The following is an 18,141-nucleotide window of genomic DNA, read 5'->3' as shown; positions in this document are numbered from 1 at the left end:
AACTAACCACAGTTTAAAAGTCCCAGCAACAATGCCACCATCAGAGAAATCAGGAGCAGAACTTCCACTGCGAGTTAATGGCAGTTCATCTCTATTTGGGTCATCAGCACCTCTCTAACCCAGACACCGAAGAACTTTCTGGCCACAAGGCAGTTTTACATCTGCTGGGGTAATAAAACCCCTCCAAGTGTAAAGCATACAGTGCTGGAGCTTCTAGCCATGATGTGCCACTCTCTGGCCCCTGGCACAGTGTATTGCAGGAGGCTGGCAGGCCAAGGGCCTTGGAGACACCTCAGCCGTGAGGGAGGCTGGGAAGCTGGACACGCACCACTGGAAGGACTGGCAGGTACGTACCAGGTGTGAGGGACTGTTGGGAAAGCAGAGGTGTCCTCATTGAAGCCAGCATGGGCCGCTGCTGGTGTGGCACAATCTGAACTGACTTCGTCACACTGAGTGAACAGCTGGGCTTTAGAAACCACTGGTAACAGCTGAGCTTTCAGAAAATCATAGCTGTTATTCAAATAAATTATATCTCCTGTGAAGAAGATGAATATTGCACTAAAAAAAATTACTAGGGAGTTTGGTTTGACAATAAATGGAGGCAACCTAAAAAAGAAAATCTGCTTATGTCAAGCCTTAGGAAGTGGGCAGTGAATTGGCTAAGTGATAGTTATACAGTTCAGAAATCTGGCTGTGCAAACCACTTCCCATGTATGCAATTTATACATATAAAAGACAATGCTATTTTCTTCCAAGTACAGAAAAGTCCACTGAAATTTCTGAGGTGCTATTTTTAAAAATAGCACAGCCATAAACCTCCAAACTATTGAGCAATATAGACCTTCTTTTAAAAATGGCTCTTCACTTAAAAAATAAAACCCAGCAGCAAACACAGCCACTAGTTTGATGATGAGAACAGAGACAAAGAATGGTGACAAGTCTCATCCAGGCTGGGTCACCCACACCTTCTACAAAACATAGAAAAACCCCCGACCTGGTGGGAATAAGGCCAGTGAATCTTTTAACATCAGACTCCAAGGGGAAAGTACAACATACTAACCTTATAAAGGCAAATCTCCTGCTCTGTTAAAGGAAGTCTCCAGCAAAGCTTTTGCCCAGGCCGAGTTTGTGAAGAAGAGGAACCCATGCAGCCAGCTGGCTAATTCCAGCACAGACAGACACACAGGCTTTTATATGTATATATATACACACACACATGGTTAAAATAGAGAGATATCTATCTAGAAGTGAAGGTGTACAGATCTATAAGTAGATGTTAGAAACAGTGAATCTCCCTGCCACCTTTACCAGGAACTTTTTACAAGGCAAGAATATAACCTAGAAACAATATTATCAGAAACTTTTATTTGTTGTGATTTGTAGCTCCATACAAATACTGAAATGAAGAAGAAAGTAATTCAGATTTTCAATTTACAGACAGAATACAGAAACACATGAAAGATTTGTTAGTATTAACAGCCAGAAAATGAATGAATGGATCTGCTGTGGAAGGAAAAGAGAGCATTTAAAAAAATTAATAAATTAGTTCTTTTTAAATTACCTTCCATTCTATGTGTGCAGATGTACATTTCCTGTTGCTTCCTATTTGTGTGTTTAGTATGAACACACGGCAAAGGCAAGTTTGTCTGTTAAAATGGGTAAGAATCAGACAATGGCTCTAAACTTAGAGCTACACTAAATATGTTTTGAAGTAGAACAACATCTTTCCACTATCTTAAAAGAAACATAGTCAATCAATTCCAAACTACAGATATATGGATATATGGATATATGGATATATGGTGAGGAAGCCAATCTAATTCCTAATGTTTGTATTTACTAGGCTATTGTAAAATCCTTTGTTAACAGTTGGATATCTATGGAAACCCATACTTTGAGACAGCAGTAGGCAGACAGAAATCCATAGTTAAAGCAAACAAACAGTAAAAATATCTTCTGTCTAACCAGGCTAGAAAAGTCAAAATATGCCAACTGAATGGAACACACTGAGAACAGGACAAAACTTTTGTGTTCGTTATATGCCATTATAGTTGATCACTGTTTATCTCTCTCCTTCATTTTATCAATGTAGTTCAGCACCTCTAGAGTCCTCCTGCCAGCCAAACTCAGGTACTCGACCTCAGAAGAGAAGGCGTCTGTCCCGGCCGCGCTGCCGGTGCCCGCGGGCTGCGGCACCTCCTGCACTGGCCGTGCGTGCTCTCCTGCGGTGCCGGCGGTGCTGGGAGGAGGGACCCCGCCTGGGCTGCGGGCAGCGGGGAGGGACCCTCCGCAGGTGCATACCCTCAAGGTGCTGCACTGCGTGGCCACATCCACCTTCTCTACTTCTGTCACAGAGCGCTCGGTCTGCGACCAAACATCGCACCTGGTGCTGCGAGTGACATGCTCCCTCTTAAGGGCGCGGTGTAACGAGCCCTGAGACAGGGCTGTGTCGGTTTTATTTTCCTCCTCTGTGGCACAAAAATTAGAGTCTTTCTCCTGACGATTGTTTGCTTCTTCTCTAGCCAAAGTACTGCTGGGCTGCATAGCCGCAGTTTGGGTGTGAGAGCTCTTGGGGGCCTCTCTGCGTGCTGAGGCTGAGAATAGGTTGGCATCGTGTGTCTTCAAGGACTGCTCATTCAGATATTCCTTCTTTTTGGCTGTGTCTTCTTCTTCAGACTGTTTGAACAGAATTGTGCCATTGTAACTGTTCAAATAGTTCAATAACTAAGGACTAAAGTAATAATGACTTACTACTAACTAAGTTAGTGAAATAAACAGAAAGGCCAGAGCTGTCTGCTTTTGGTTGAATGTGGGTTTTTTTTCATTCCTTTTCCAAGGATGTACTTCTGGCTTTTGGTGAAGAGAAGGTGGCTGAGGCAGACTTGCATTCTCACAAGCAATTTATACTCTTCCACCATGGTATTTTTGTGTTCGAGAACGACTGAAAACACAGTGTGTCAAACCATACTGCTCTACAGGCATGTAATGTAAGGCAGCTATACATACAGGAAGAGCACAGAAGTTTGTTTAGCATCTTCCCACAGTCATGCTACTGTAATTCCACAAGGCCAGGATCAAGAGAACATGTCTATCAAACTACTTAGGAAAATTCACAGCTAATAATTTCTTGTCCTCATCACACATGAATTTACATCATACAAAACGAAACAAGATTCCAGCTACATCCACCCTTAGGTGCACTCAGGCTTAGAGATATGATTCAAATCGAGCCCTGCCAACCCACGAGGGTTTACTCACTGTGTCAGGACTAGAGCTCAAATAGCTCTCAGTCTGCCTTGGAGAGTGAGATTGGCTGCTGAGTGGTGACTCCACATCTTGAAAAGTTAGATGAAAAAGAAAGAAAGGTTACTCACCAAAAACTCCCCAGAGATCCAACTCTCAAGTACAGCACGTAGAATTAAACATTACTGTTTCTGATGCAGTTTTAAGATACTGTTTAAAGAACAAAATGTTAGCAAGGTCAATCTAGTTCTTAGCCAGTTCTTCTCTTCTCAGATCAACACATCTTAAAGAGGTTGTGAGATGGGTCCCCCAAAGCCTCAGCTGTGCTGTTAATCAGCAGCAGAACTGTGCTACCCAAAAGGAAGAGGGACTCTGCAGAGCGCAGGCTGTGCGAGAACACAGCAGACTCCATGTGCACATTGGCTGCCATACAAGTTACGTGTTTTTCTCTTGGAGGCTCCTGAGAGATCTTCTGCTCTGAAATGCAGCCAGCACAGTTGACTCTACAGCTATTGAGGGAGCAGGAAGGGACTGCCTAGCTTACTGCCCTCCCTCTGCCCACATCTGGACAACATATAGTCTAGTGGAAGAGAATATCTCTTCAAGGAAAAGCAAACACAGGTAATTCTTAGTTACCTGATAATACTAGTTGTCTTTTTACAGTGCTGTGTGAATGAGAAATACAAGCCCTCATCAAAGGTAATATCCTAAAAAGATCATTTCCCTGGCTTTAAAAGTAAATGTTTCAGCTTCACATGTAGAGAAAAAAAATTTTAAGTGATAATGTATAAATTGTACTAACCCATCTCCATCTCATGAAGGTATGAACTCACTCCAAACTTACACCCTTCCTCTTGTGCTGTTGTGAACTGTTAAAAATAATAAGATATTCATAGTGAGGGTTCAGCTAGATCAGCATCTCAGGTTAAGAGAGGAACACTCAGTTTCTGTGTTACATAAAGGAGTCACTGCACTGTACCACAAATTATTTTAAGAGGTATTTTTACGCCTGAGCAGTACCATATGTGGCTTCTACAGGCAAGGCATCTGAAACACTTTTTATATGTATACTGGCTCCCTTTTATATGTATATGAAGCTCCCTTATAATACTGAAGCATCCTGCGTACAATGTCTAGGCATTGCCTGCAGAACCCGATCCTAAGTGTTGATGGGTAACTTACACAATGTCTTTCAGGCATCAGCTAAGGTGAATCAAACCATGTGAACTGTGGACCTAAAAGGGCTGTCTATCTGAACCACGTCACTACAAGCAGTTCTGTCTGAATTCCTTATATAAACCATGATGGGAAAGAATCTTCCGTGGTAGTGGATTCAGTGAAGATATATTCAGTTTCTAACTGTGGACAATCCTTCTCCACCTCAAATGAATTGTGCAGAGAGTGGGTTTGACAAAAAATACGTATTTTTAAAAAGTTACCTCTTCAAATACAAAGAGATGGTTCTCACTCCAGGCTGTTTCTTTCACAGACTTGTCATCACTGAGGAATGCAAACACAAAATCCTATGGTAAGTGATTTTCCCCCTGTATTTTTATTTTCTTTCTGAGTTAAAGTCCTTACTGGTGACTTTTCAATTTTTATTTTGTCTTCAGTAACCATTAAATGCTTTCTACTACTGAGATCCTTGGACTTATCTCTGAACCTGAGATTTAACACCAAGAATATGTTTTTCATAAACTTCATTGCAGTTGAAATGCAAAATGGAATTGAAACAATGACAGAAAATAGTGCTGTTTTGTAAAATGGAAGGTGCTATGTATCAGTCCTTGAAAAACAAGTCTTTAGTAAAACACTGGGCACTCACATAGCCCAGGGAAGACACTTACTTGCTCTGTAGCTAGTGGAATGAGACAAAGTCTTTTAGAGGACAAGCCAGATCAACACCTTAACTTCAGGAACACCAAACTGTCCCATGAAGCAGTATTTCAATATGTACTTATTATGGGCAGACACAGAGGCATAATGGGCTTACATGTGCATAAGGTTATTCACATTACACACTACTGTTTTCACTGAGAAAACTAGAGTCCTCAGTAATACTGTTTAGAATTTTGCCTTCCTGTCTTCTTAGCAGGATTTCTCCAGTTCAGCAAGGTCTCTGCAGTTATCACTGGTTAAGAGATTGGTAATTTCCATGACACTCACCTTTTTTTTCTTGAATAATTCTGCACATTCTCCTTTAAGCTATTGTGCTGATCATGGTGATAAGCAAATGTCTCTAAAATAAAAAAAGTAAATGTTGACTTTAAAACGCAATAGAATAAATGCAATTTGAATAGAAAGGTTTCTGTCAAGTTTTTAAAATAATTTAAATAATTGGATTTAAAATTAAGTGACTGCATTTTGAAAAGTCATGATGTTTTGTTGGGGCAGATACATCTCTGGTTCTAAGAATGTATGTGTTTAAAAGGAGAATAAAACCCAGAATATATGTCCTTAAAATATTGACACGCACCAATTTTTTCAAGGTTTGCTTTTTTTCCTTTCTTTTCACGGGGTATGAAGTAGCTCTGTCCCTCATGACAGTTCTGCAGGTGGGTTTTAGGAAGTCCACTGGTTTCCTTGTAGCTTGCACTTGAGGCATTGTTGCTTTTAAGGAAAACCTGTTCTGGAGCTGTGAAAATGCCTTCAAGGTGTCTGTCTACAGACTTTTCTTTTGCATTGATTGCAGGATAAACCTTTCTAGTGTCATGAGAATAATTTCTGTTGGTCATTTGATTTCTAACATCAGGAACAGTGAAAAAAATGTCAGTATTGCTTTGGTTAGAAAAAGGATTAAAATGCTTTGCGGACGGATTATTATGGATTGGTTGACTCTCATCTTCAAATAGTGCCAGAAAGGAACAACCACTTCCATCTTGGGGATCTTTCAGTTCTGCAGTTTCTTTCACAACATCAAATACTGGTTCTTTTATTCCTTCACAGTTTTCTGATTCATTACTGGCCATTATCACTGGATTTTTCCTGGCAAAATCCATATGGTCTAGCCTGGGGGTTGGCAGTGAGGTGTAACAGGGGTAGAAAAGAAAAAAGCATTTTGCTTAGTACACAAATAAGTAAAATACTGACTGTGAACACAACATTTTATGATAACTTGATGATAAAAATCTCAAAAACTTCACTGCTCATTACACTTGATTTTGTCCTAAATGTACAGTATTTCAACTGAAAAAGTGTGTATTTTATTATGTTTTATATATACTATATAGTAAGATTGATTTAAAAGGAGTTCTGTTTCTTAATGTCTCCAAATATACAAAGCCATGGAGCATATCCTCCTGGATAGGAAACCGTGATTTATAAAATCAGCCACGGTATGTCACTGCTGCTCCACCAACTGACCAAAGGCAGCCACTTCGGGGAGAAAAAGAAAAGGGGGGGAAATAAGTAAAGAGGAAGACAGTTTGTTCCATTCATAAAAGTAGTTTGTTCAAGACTATATTTCTTTTCCATTCTGAAAGCCCATAAAAAGTGACTTTCATTTGTACTCGAAATCAGCAACCCTGATTCAGCACAGAATTCTTCTGTTCCAGTGTCAGGAGGCCAGTCAGATATTTCATTATGCCCCTACTTCCCCACTTCTGAGAGTAGTAGGTTTGAAGATTTTATTGTATGAGCATCATGGGTATGAAAGCTATCATGCTTTCACTTACTTGGCTCCTAATCTAACATTCTCACTGTTTTTTTTCTGGGCTAGATCTGCTGACTGACCTTTCAGAAACTGAGCAAAAAGTTGAGATTCTTCTGAAGAACAGAGATCGGGCAAAGAAGGCCATTCAAAAAAAGCCCTTTCTTTAAAACGCTCTGAGTAAGGCTATCAATAGAACTTGAAAACTGAAATGTAGTACAGAAAACTCTTACTGGAGAAAACATCTGTGGTGTTGTGATCAGGAAATACTTGGAACTGGATAAAGGTTCTATGGAACTTAAATGAGAAACTTGTTTTCTCTGCTTACAGAAACCTCTCCAGAACAGTTTTAGAAGGCTAAAAACACTAGAGTATGTTCCTAAAGATACTTGGATAGATCTACATGAGGAAGGTAAAACCATTTTGTGAAGCAATTCAGTCTCTCTCTCAACTCCAGCTGAATATTTTGTCATGCAAAGTAAAAGTTAAGAATAGATGAGGGAGAAATGAAAGGAGAGATGTAGGTGAGATAAGATTATGTAGGGCTTCAATGTAAAGATATTAATTGGGAATTCACACAGATATACAGCAAGGTGAATGCTATGCTTATTTTAGGTTTTGCTGGAGAAAGCCAGGAAAAGCTACAAGAAGAGTGGAAGTTAAGGTGGCTGATGTGTTTCAGTATTTGGTCAGTGAGTTTATCAGTCACTTGACTCCCCAAGTGAACAGGCTGTAGGCACTTCAGAAACAGCTAAATACTATGTGGCCTTTTTATATCTCTATCCAGCCTAAGCTAGAGATGGACAGGAACTTTAAACCAGATGGCAGGCTTATGGAATAGAAGGAGTAAAGTAAGATTAGCTATGAAAGACCTCTAGATTCAAGGGACACCCTTTGGAAAGAAAATGAAAATGTTTAGTACAGATGAGTCTGGCCCTAAACCACCTGTGATTTGAAGTATTTTTAATCAGCACATACAAAAAGAAATGTATTCTTGATTTCTATCCATTCTTTTAAAAACGAAGTGTATATTCTCATAGATGTATTACTGAATCATTTATGGGGAATAAAGAAAGCTATAGTAGGATCACATATGAAAGAGAAGGAAAGAAAATGCTTTTTTCATGGAATCCCAAGTATAAATAATGTAGGTGCAGATTTGCTACTGCATCAAGATCATCAGAAAAGCACTTGCAACAGTGCCCAGAACTAATAACACTTGGGGCAGTTTCCCCTCCTCATAGCCTCTTAGTAAATCTGTGCTATCATTCAAGGTGAATTCAGAAACACTGTCATGTTTGTGACATTGCAAAAAATAGATCATTTTTCCAAGTGCCTACCCAAAATTCAGATTTTGCTGCCTTTCAGCAAATTTAAATAGCTTTGTATGTTTAGTATTTCCATTTGATTCCAATTTCTATTTGAAAAACACCAAAAGTCAGTGAAAAAAACAGTAGCAATAAGCTTTGGCTTATTTTAGTATTTTTCTTTATTAAACTTGACTGCTATTTCCCTCATTAATGTAAAATCAGTGCCTACCTATGAAATGGCTCAAACAGTTCCTGAGGCACTGTATCAGACTTCCTGTAAATACACTGGCTTGGAGGTTTTGTATTCCAAGGGTCTTGATCAAAGCTGTTTCCTGGCTGAGAAAACAGTAGAAGCTGTCAAACTGTGAATATACATAATTGTTATAGTCTTTAAAACTTTCAAGTTGGGCTTGCAAACAATATACATATTTTCCCACTATTTTTATTTCTCTTTATCTTTACAGTAGAAGACCAAACCTCCTTAAAGCCCAACTGCTGCCAAGTAAACTTTAGCCAACAGACAACTACTCTGAGCATGACAGTAACAGACACTTTTTTCTCATCCTATTGTCCATTCATCTGGATCACAGCTGCCCATTTTGGCTACTAGGATCCCATGGGAAACCTTGTCAAAAGCCTTCCTAAAGTCAGGGTAAATAATGCCTGATCTTCTCTCTAATTCCCAGAGCTACTAATTTCATCACAGAAAGCAATTGGGTCCACCAGGCAGAGTATGACACTGGAAAATCTGATGGCTGTTTGCAGACACCTTCTTATTCCTCCTGTACCTTGGAATTGCCTCTGGGAGCTTAGCTCCTTAATCCTTCCAGGGACAGAGGTAAGATGATGCTTCCCCAGATCATGCTCACATTTTTGCAGATGGACATAACCTTTGCATATTTCTTCTTGCTGGGAAGCTTTTCTGATCACCACAGCCTTACAAAGATGATAAATACCTGCCTTGCAGTGACATCATCCAACAACCTGAATATACCTGGATGGACTCTGTCCAGTCTCATATATTTCTGTATGTCCAGGTTACAGTGGATTTTCTACCTTGTTCCTTCCCTACTGTTTTGTACAACTCTCCCCCAACTCCTGACTGCATTTTAAGATGAGCCAGAGAGCAGAACTTGTCTGAAAAACTTGAAGAAAAGTAGTTTTTGAGTACCTTGGGCTTTTCCACGCCCTTTGTCACTAGGTCTCAACTCTTTTTAGTAGTGGACAGCATTTTCCTTGGTTTCCTTTCCTTGATGACGCACCTTTGATGACAAGAAGTCCTCCTTGCTGTTCTTCTCACCCATTGTGATTTTCAGCTCTGACCACCCAAATGCCAGCCCTCCAAGCTAGGGGGATGCTCTGATCTTCTTCCTGGTTTGCCCATCCGTCCTTACACACTTCCTCTTTGCATTTGAAGTCAGTCAGGAGTTCCCTGATTCAGCCAAACTGGTCTCCAGAATCTAATAATTCTCTTGCACATAGAGGTGGACTGTCCTTGTGTTTAGAAAACATCATTCTTGGACTTCTTTGTTCTTCAGGTCAGCTTTCTGTGGGGTTCTGGCCTACTCATTCCCTGAACAACCCATCATCTCCCCTTCTGAAACTCCTGGAGCATTTATTGCTCACTTACCTCAAGTGAAACACATAGAATTTGTTTTATTACTTCCAATGAATAATATATTTGCTTAAAATGAAGCATATTATATTTGCTATCACTTTTCTAAGGATGGTTCTTTTAAGAGTCACGAAGTCAACAAAAAGAAAAAATAGTAACATGCATCAGAACAAATCACTTTCAGTTGTTTCTTAAATGTAAAGAGTTAAACAGAAGAGTGCTGAGAACACTGTAAGAACTGTGTTACTCACTGAGACATTAAAAGATAAAAAATTAGGTCATGGAATCACCTGGGATCGTATAACACCCAGTTATTCTAACTGTGTGTTTAAGAAAGCTGTATTTATAACTAATATATTTCAGCTTTCTTTAACCAACTTTACAAGCCAGAAACAAAAGAAAGCCAGCAGTGTATGACTAATTCTCTTTCTGCAGATATCAGCAATACTGAGAGCTCAGTGAACAAACACTCAAGCTGAGCTTATTTCAGAACAATAAAAGAAATATATTTGTATATACAGAATATTCATTGCCACCAGCCTACAAGAAATGTTGATCATTCATAATTGTCTTCACCATTACCCTAATTTTACACACCAAATAAATGCAAGTTAGTTTAAAATAATTCTGTGGAAGTAAAATATTAACCAAACCTGGTTTTGCAGCTTCTTTTCATTGGTCTGTTCCCAAATGTTGCCCATTAGTTTTGTGTTGAAATTTTCTTCTGAAAGCTGTGTATGGTTAGAGAACTGAAAACCAGAGGACAACGGACAAGCACTAAAAACTCTTGCCATGTTGTCTTCATTTTCCATACTAGAATCAACATAGCCTAGTTCTGTTACTTGTGACAGCTAGACAAAACATAACAAAGAGACATTTTATTTATCTAAAACTGTTTTGGTTTAAGCATAAAGTTCAAAGTAATCAAGCCTTTCTATATCTTTTACATCTCTGCACATAAAACACAAAGAAGAGAAAATTTTCATATATTCTGATGTGACTTTTTCATGAAAAACTTAAGGCAATAAGGAAAATAATGTATTGATACAGTCTTAAAGAAGAAGACTTTATGTGTTTCAGTATCCATGAAATTTGGTCACTCTTCGAAAAATCACTTAAAAATACAGTAGTTACTGCACATTTTTAGTCTTATATCGTAAGAACAATAAACTTACATTATGCTGATATTTTACTTTTTCTGAGAGATGCTGTCTTCTGCTGGCCAATACTTGCTTTTGTAACCTTGTAAATGAATAAAATGAATTTTAAAAGCTTATGAAATACAAAATACAAGATCCAAAAGATTAAAGTATTCTGAGTATTAATTTCAAAATAATTTAGGAATATTTTTCCACACATCTTAAAGCAGCCTGATTCTTAAGCAGTTTTGAGCAGCCTGTCTGTGAGCTGGTCACTTTAGGGTATCTGAAGCTGAATGGAAAAACAGTATAACTGGGTAATGCTGTTTGAATAACTTGCTCCTTGAGATAAACTTAGTGCACGTACCTGACATGAGAACAGACACATTACCTTTAAAAATCTCTCAGCTTCATGTGCAGTTTTGTATTCAGAATTTATTAAGTACTCTCTCACAATAAAAGTATCACTGGAAGGACAAGAGTGGTTGTGAAACTTCCCTGTTTACACAATGTGTTTAAACAATGGTATGTTTAAGTTTTCTTAATACCCCAAACGTTATGACTATCATGAAATGCCTCTTCCAGAACCTCACCATTGTGTAACTATTGCCTATTTTATACAAGTACCTGCTCTGGAGATCATCTAAGTTTGATTTATGTTGTGTACATTGGGGTGACATGGGAAGCTCTAAGTTATGTCTCCTAATAGGTTTTTTTTCATCTTCAGTGATATCAATGTGGACTGGCTTCCTCATGTTCTCTGCAAAGAAAGTATTTGGTATGTCAGTGCTGGGCTTAGAGAAAGTTTTGAGGTTCCTGAACTTTCATTAGAGTACAAAAGCTGTTGTTCTAGATTTCTTAATCCATTTAAAGCTGTATTTATTGCTTTCTTTGCTACTAACAATACAAAAACTCTATTCTAAATGGCATGATAGTATAAAATTATTTAGTCAGCCACTGTGTGTGTACAGGCTCTGTTACGTTCCTCAGTCACCTTCTACTCTTCTGAGCATAGGACAAAAAATTTTCCATAATCTGGTTTATTAATATGTCACAGATGATAACAGTCATAGAATCATAGAATCATTTAGGTTGAAGAAGACTGTTTAGATCATTGAATCCAACCATTAACCCAGCATTGCCAAGTCTACCACTAAACCATATCCCTAAGCACCACATCTACATTTAAAGAGCTAGGACTCGAGTTTTAGTGATGTTTCTCAAGAAGTTTAATAATAGATTTTAAGAGAGAAAATGAGTAGAACTGACAAGACTATTCCAAAAGCCCCCAAAGTTCTGAAAAAGTTAGTGGATGAGAAATAGACCGATTCTACAGCAAAGAGAAAAAGAAATGGATATAGGGTTAAAATAATGAATAGAATGAGGAAGGTAATAAGTGTGTGTAGTGGTTTAGAAATGGTATTCTCCAGTTTAGTGTTCCCACTGAAACACTCCAAACCATGTGCCACTCACTCCCTCTCCCTCTTTTCCATCTCCCTCTCCCTCTTTTCCGTCTCCCTCTCCCTTTCCTTCTCTCTCTCCCCCTAACTCTGCAGCAGGATGGAGAGGAGAATTAGAGGCAAAAAAGGTAAAGATCATGGGTCGAGATAAGCACAATTGACTGCAAACAGCAATGAAATAAGAAACGACATTAATAACAGAGTGATGATTCACAGGCAGGTGCTCACCACAGGGAGCACAGCCTTCCCCAGGCACCCTCTTCCTGCTACCCCACCGGATGGGACTCCTTCCCCTGTGCATGATGTGAGGAGGTGCAGAACAACCTCAGGGTCCTGGCCATGCCTCTCCTGGCTACTGCAAACATTAATGTGGCCTGGCACCAGGACACTGCACAAGGCTTTAAAGGTGAAGTAGGCAGGAGCCAAGGTTATTTGATTCCTCTTACACCCTGACATTTTATTCAGTCATAATTCTTGTATTTATGTACAATTTTTTTTATTTTAAAATAAAACAACACTTACTTGAGGGTTAAGTTGTAAATGGAAGAAAAAGAACTAAAATAACAGCAATAATAGTTAAGAATAACTAATTATGAGAAGTCAGAATACCCAAAACTCACCAGTGTTGTCTTTTTTGGTTGATATCTGATTAACCACATAAAGATTAAGAAGATCCAAACTGACTGCTGAACTTTTAGGAGATGATACTTCCAGAAGCTTCATCTTTGACTTAAGTTTCTTTCTTTCAAAGTATTCCTTAATTTTTTTAAAGGAGAGAATAAATTTTTGACAGAAGCTTCAACAACACATTACCAGTATAGCTAATCCTTTTGAAACTAGCAAGCAAGACTTAGTGAACTATTTCTAATAAAAGCACATGGTGAAGCATCTCTGAATTCTCATGCCCTGTTTGCTGTTAATTTATTTTTATTACCTTGAAGAAGAAAGCAAGTATAATTTGGTCGTATTCAAAATAAATCATTGTTATCTTGATGCCAAATATTTAGTCCTTAAATGCTAATTTCTCAAATTTTGTTTACAATCACTAAAAATGTTTCTTTAAAATAAAAGATACCAAATGTGGCAAGGATAAAGTCTTAAAAAAATTTAAACTTGGGCTTTTTATGGGGCATATAAAATAAGCAAATAAATCAGCAAGATTACATACACCAGATGTGTCATCTGTAATGACACCAAGGGTTTATTGTTCTCCAAATTTGTCTTTCTGGACAAAGAAAATAGTCTTCTGACCAAAAAAAAAAAAAAAAAAAAAAGAGAGAAAAAAGTAAAAAAGAAAAGTCTCTAAGATTGGGAATTCAGAAAGAATTTTTGTTACAAGGAATAGAAAGACATATGACTGAAAGTTTGAATATATCAGGACAATAATATAGGAAACAAACTCCTCCATTTTGCAGACTATTAACAACCTAAAATCATCAACATTATCAATCATGAATCAATAAACCCATTAAGATTTATTTTTTTCTAACCAAAAGAAGGATATTGAAAACTAAAGGCTATGCCAAAGCAAAAAATTGCTTTTCTTCTGAAATGTAATTCCTCTCATGATTTCAGGTTATATGTAACTAATATACCTAACACATTCATTGGTAACTAATTTTTAGTATAATTTATTATTTTCTTTAGCTTTCCAGAATGATATTAGTTATGGAAAATATCTGTTCTTCAGTTAAGGTGAGTATCTTCAGTCAGGTAAAATCAGCCTGTGTACAAATCAACACTTCAAAATTCATGTCACTTTGGGGTCCACACCCCCAAAATATATCCCACTCCCTTCAGTGTCCCAGATATTTTTTTCCCATCACCTCTAAATTACTAATAATTGTATAGTGGCAATTAGAAAACTACCACAGTGTTTAGTAATTTAGTACTGCCTTACTAAGAACAATCCTGTCTTGGATCATCTCCTGTTTTCCCTCTCCACTGAAGAAAATTACATAGTTGTAATATAAATTATGTGGCTTAGACCAGTAATCCCTGAGAAAACAGACCTGTTGAGAACTCACAGGCCTCCAGGAAACTGGGAAAGCGATGAGGACAAGCTGCTGACTGGTCCCGCATTCCCATAAGTAAATGTTTTAATTTGAGTAATTGTCTCTATACAGTCAGCCTGTTTTTCCTCTACCTCTATATGTCTGTGCACCTGCTCTGGGCATTGGGGGTATCAGCTTCAGTGGTGGAGCTTCCCTATACTGCCTCTTTCTTTCCTGCTGCTGAGGAGGAAACTGACTCTACTTATTATAGTCATAGCCATTTTCTCTTACTGTTTTCTTTCTCTTTCCTTTTTGAAATGTCTTCTGCTATGCCAGGGATAAGTTTGATTCTTTAATTTCACTTTCAGATTCAAAATACAAATAAGCTGTCCTCCTTTTGTTAATGCCAAATAAAGGACTTCAATGAGCCTAACATCCTTTTACAGGGCCCAGAAAAGTGGCTGTGTATGTGTGTGTTAGGCCTGCTGACCACGGGGTTATCACTCTGAGGCAAGCAATCCCATGTGCCTGCACATACCAACACAATATGGTAACAGAAGTAATCCAGGAAAACCAAAACAGGGCACAGGCATTCATTCATTCATTCATTCAGTCAGTCAGTCAGTCAGTCACACCTTCTCTGGCTCCCTCCTCTTCCTGTTGGAATTCAGTGTAGTAAATCTAGAACAAGACTTTCGCCCTTAAAGTCAGGCAAACACATTGTAACTGTTAAGCTACTGTTTTGAATCTCACTCCAAATGCTTTGAAAGTTTTACCTAAGTGAACCCACTAAAGCTTTTATATAACAATATATAATCCAATATGGCTGAAACTGTTTACCTTTTGTTTTCTCCTTTCCTGCTTTAATATGATTCTGCTTCTGAAAAATGCAAATAATTATTATTTTAATTGCAGAAGTATAATCTTGAGTCATGGCTTGAATTTTTCATCGATGGTTCTGAGATTTTAGGACACAAATATGTTAATGTTATGTTATGTTGTATGTTATGTTACAATGGATCAAACCTTCAGGTAGCAAAGTCAACATATCTCTGTTGAAGTAATTTTGACTGATCCTAGTTTACTCCAGTAAGGATAGGGCCATATTCTATATTAGGCTACCAAATGCATTTAACATGAAAAAAGAAAACAGAAAAAGCTTTTAGTCATTTGACTTGTAATGCAACATTTCATCAATTTATAATTTCTTTAACCTTAAGAAATCTTTGTCAATATATTATTTTCTCCTAATTTTCTTTGTCATGCTGCAACATAGCTACAAAACTATATTAGCAAACAAACCAAAGGAGCACTAAATGAGCTTTTACCTTTTGGGATTTTACAGAATACTAGGGTCCTTTTGTAAAACAGGAAAGAAAAATGGATTGACCCTACAAGTTCCTGTTTGTGCAATATAGGAGACAGTTATACCTCCAACTACTTTCTCACCTCTAAAACATAGTCTTAAGTGAAATGCCTACAGGACATGGTGCATAAAATTGGAATTCAGGGTCACTGTTACATGAGCAGAGTGAGTATGGCTGCAGTCCTTAGGTCAGTTAGATTAGGACTTTTTGTGAGGGTTAGGAATATGGAGTATTCCCTTGGAATTAACTTCGGCTAAAAGTTAGAGCAAACTTTCCAAACATATGCATATAACATTCACCTTTTCAGTGGGGAGAAACCCTAGTGATGAGCAGTTTTTCTGACACCTAAAATGCAAATCCCAGATTCACCCAAGGAACCCTGACAGATACTACCAGCAGCAGCAAGCAGCAGGTTAATTTGTATTTGCTAAATGTGTTCAATACTCCTACACACTGTGTTTTCTTACAGAGAGTATGGCAGACAGGCATTTAGGACAAAGTTGGTGTTCGTGTTTTGGGGTTTTTTCCAACTAAAACTCTCCCTTTCTTTGGCTTCACAGAGGCAACATTCAGAAAACCCAGTTTGCTGGGAAGACTTCCAGATGGGTAGGGTGTTCTTTTAGTTTGATTCTGCATAGAGTCTGGATGATTACAAAGCTGTGTTCAGCAATGCTGCTTCCCAACGGCTGATAAAATCTGTGGGGTTTACATTTTTAGTAGATTGGCAGAGGGCACAGCACCTAAAGAAACTGAACATTATCCTTTTTTTTTTTTAATCATTACAACTCAGTTTGCTATGTTTTACTATTTCATTGAATCTCAATACCTATACCTTCTTTTCCCCAAATGGTAACCACTGCTGTTCACAAGGGTGTGAGGAAAAGCCTCATCCAGCCCCTGTCTGTGGAGAGACACCGAGCCCAAATGTGACCCCCTGCCTGGGGTGGGAGGGCACCTGCACCTCCTCAAAGTCTGGCTCAGGAGGGGCTGTCACACACCATGGCCTGCTGCTCTGTGAGGGGACACCAGGCCTGAAACACGCACACTGTGGCACTACTGTTCTGTGGAGAGACACGAGTTCAGCCACAAACACCACGGCTATGCCCAATGTGTGAGGGGAAATGAGGCCTGAAACACACACCGTGGCTGTGCTGTTTGTGAGGTGACACCACGGCTGTCACACACAGCGCGGCAGTGCCTGGTTTGTGAGAGGACATCAGGCTTGTTAAACCCACCATGGCGGTGCCCAGTCTGTGAGGGACACTGACACAGCATGGAGCTGTTTCTGCTGGCTTTGAAGAGTTTCACTCACCGACTGCCACCGACCCAGTTCATTTTCTGTTGCTGAGGAGGCAGGCAGGGAGGGCTGCCCTGTGTGCTGCTTGCAGTGTAGGTGGAGGCGATGGCTACCCCAGGGATGGTTTGCAGCCTCCCAGCAGGGCCACTGGGCCGGTCTGAGGGGCCTCCTCCTCCCTGGGAGCACCGGGGCAGCTGCTCTCCACGCCTCCAGGCTGGCTGAGAAGGAAAGGGTGGTAGAGGGACTGACAAAGGAGAAGGATGCAGAAAGCCAAGCGAGGCAGCTGATGGGGAAAAGGCGATGCTCTGCTTGCTGCCGCCCTTCCTCTACCCCGGTGTTTCCATACAGGCTGCTGCCAAAGCCATCGCCCTTTCCCAAGGGAGTCATGAGTGTCTTGTTGTCCCAAGTGAATCAATTTGTCTTTCAGGTGCAGCTTGTCTCTGCTACAACCACTGTAAGTTTGGGGCAAGAGAGCACTTTCCTCTCCATCCTGCTCTTTTTCAGGTATTTTAGAGGTAACAGAAGAACTGATAAGCATTTTCTACCAGTAGATGTTGTTGCCTTTGGTGCTGCATGAAGAGCTGTTGCGTGTAAATGTGACAAACCCTCGAGGAGGGATACAGAACCACCCAAGGAATCTTGGCAGCAACACAGCTCCACTCACTCCCTTCCCTGTAACTCACTGCCATTGTCTCAGCAAGTGAAGGCACCCATTTACAAAACAATCATCAAAATTCTGTATGAATCTTTTCCTGTGGTGTTTCTTTACTGAGTTATCTTTAGTCTAACATTTTTCAGGGTACTAAAGTTTGATCAGCTTTAGTGCAACAGTGTGAAGAATGTTCAGAGCAGATATTAGGAGTCTAAAATTAAAAATCAGCCAAGATGTTTTTCTTTCTAATACTTCTAATTTGTCTAGGGCGTTTATAGTATCTGATAAGTATGCATAATTGTTTCTTGTAACAACACTAGATTAAAATCTTCATAATAAATTATATCTATATTTTAAGTCTATGTGTTTCTACAGTTAATATGACAGATGACAGACTGAAAATTTATTTAATTTC

At 39.0% G+C, this 18,141-nt stretch overlaps 1 protein-coding gene across 1 annotated transcript; it reads right to left on the bottom strand.

Moving 5' to 3' along the window:
* Positions 1-1,357: 1,357 nt before the first annotated feature.
* Positions 1,358-13,684, bottom strand: C4H12orf40 (chromosome 4 C12orf40 homolog). Its single transcript, XM_032107677.1, has 11 exons — positions 13,037-13,684; positions 11,584-11,716; positions 10,993-11,059; positions 10,471-10,566; positions 8,433-8,538; positions 5,720-6,277; positions 5,410-5,482; positions 4,683-4,743; positions 4,046-4,112; positions 3,259-3,335; positions 1,358-2,676 (listed from the first exon to the last, which is right to left on the bottom strand). The coding sequence occupies exons 1-11, from the start codon at positions 13,137-13,139 to the stop codon at positions 2,056-2,058; spliced, it is 1,962 nt and encodes a 653-aa protein (XP_031963568.1). The 5' UTR covers positions 13,140-13,684; the 3' UTR covers positions 1,358-2,055.
* Between the last annotated feature and the right edge of the window lie 4,457 nt (positions 13,685-18,141).

This window comes from Corvus moneduloides, chromosome 4 (assembly GCF_009650955.1).
Source record: "Corvus moneduloides isolate bCorMon1 chromosome 4, bCorMon1.pri, whole genome shotgun sequence".
NCBI lineage: Eukaryota > Metazoa > Chordata > Aves > Passeriformes > Corvidae > Corvus > Corvus moneduloides.
Note: the sequence above shows the minus strand (reverse complement) of the source record. Positions and strands in the feature narration are given on the sequence as shown.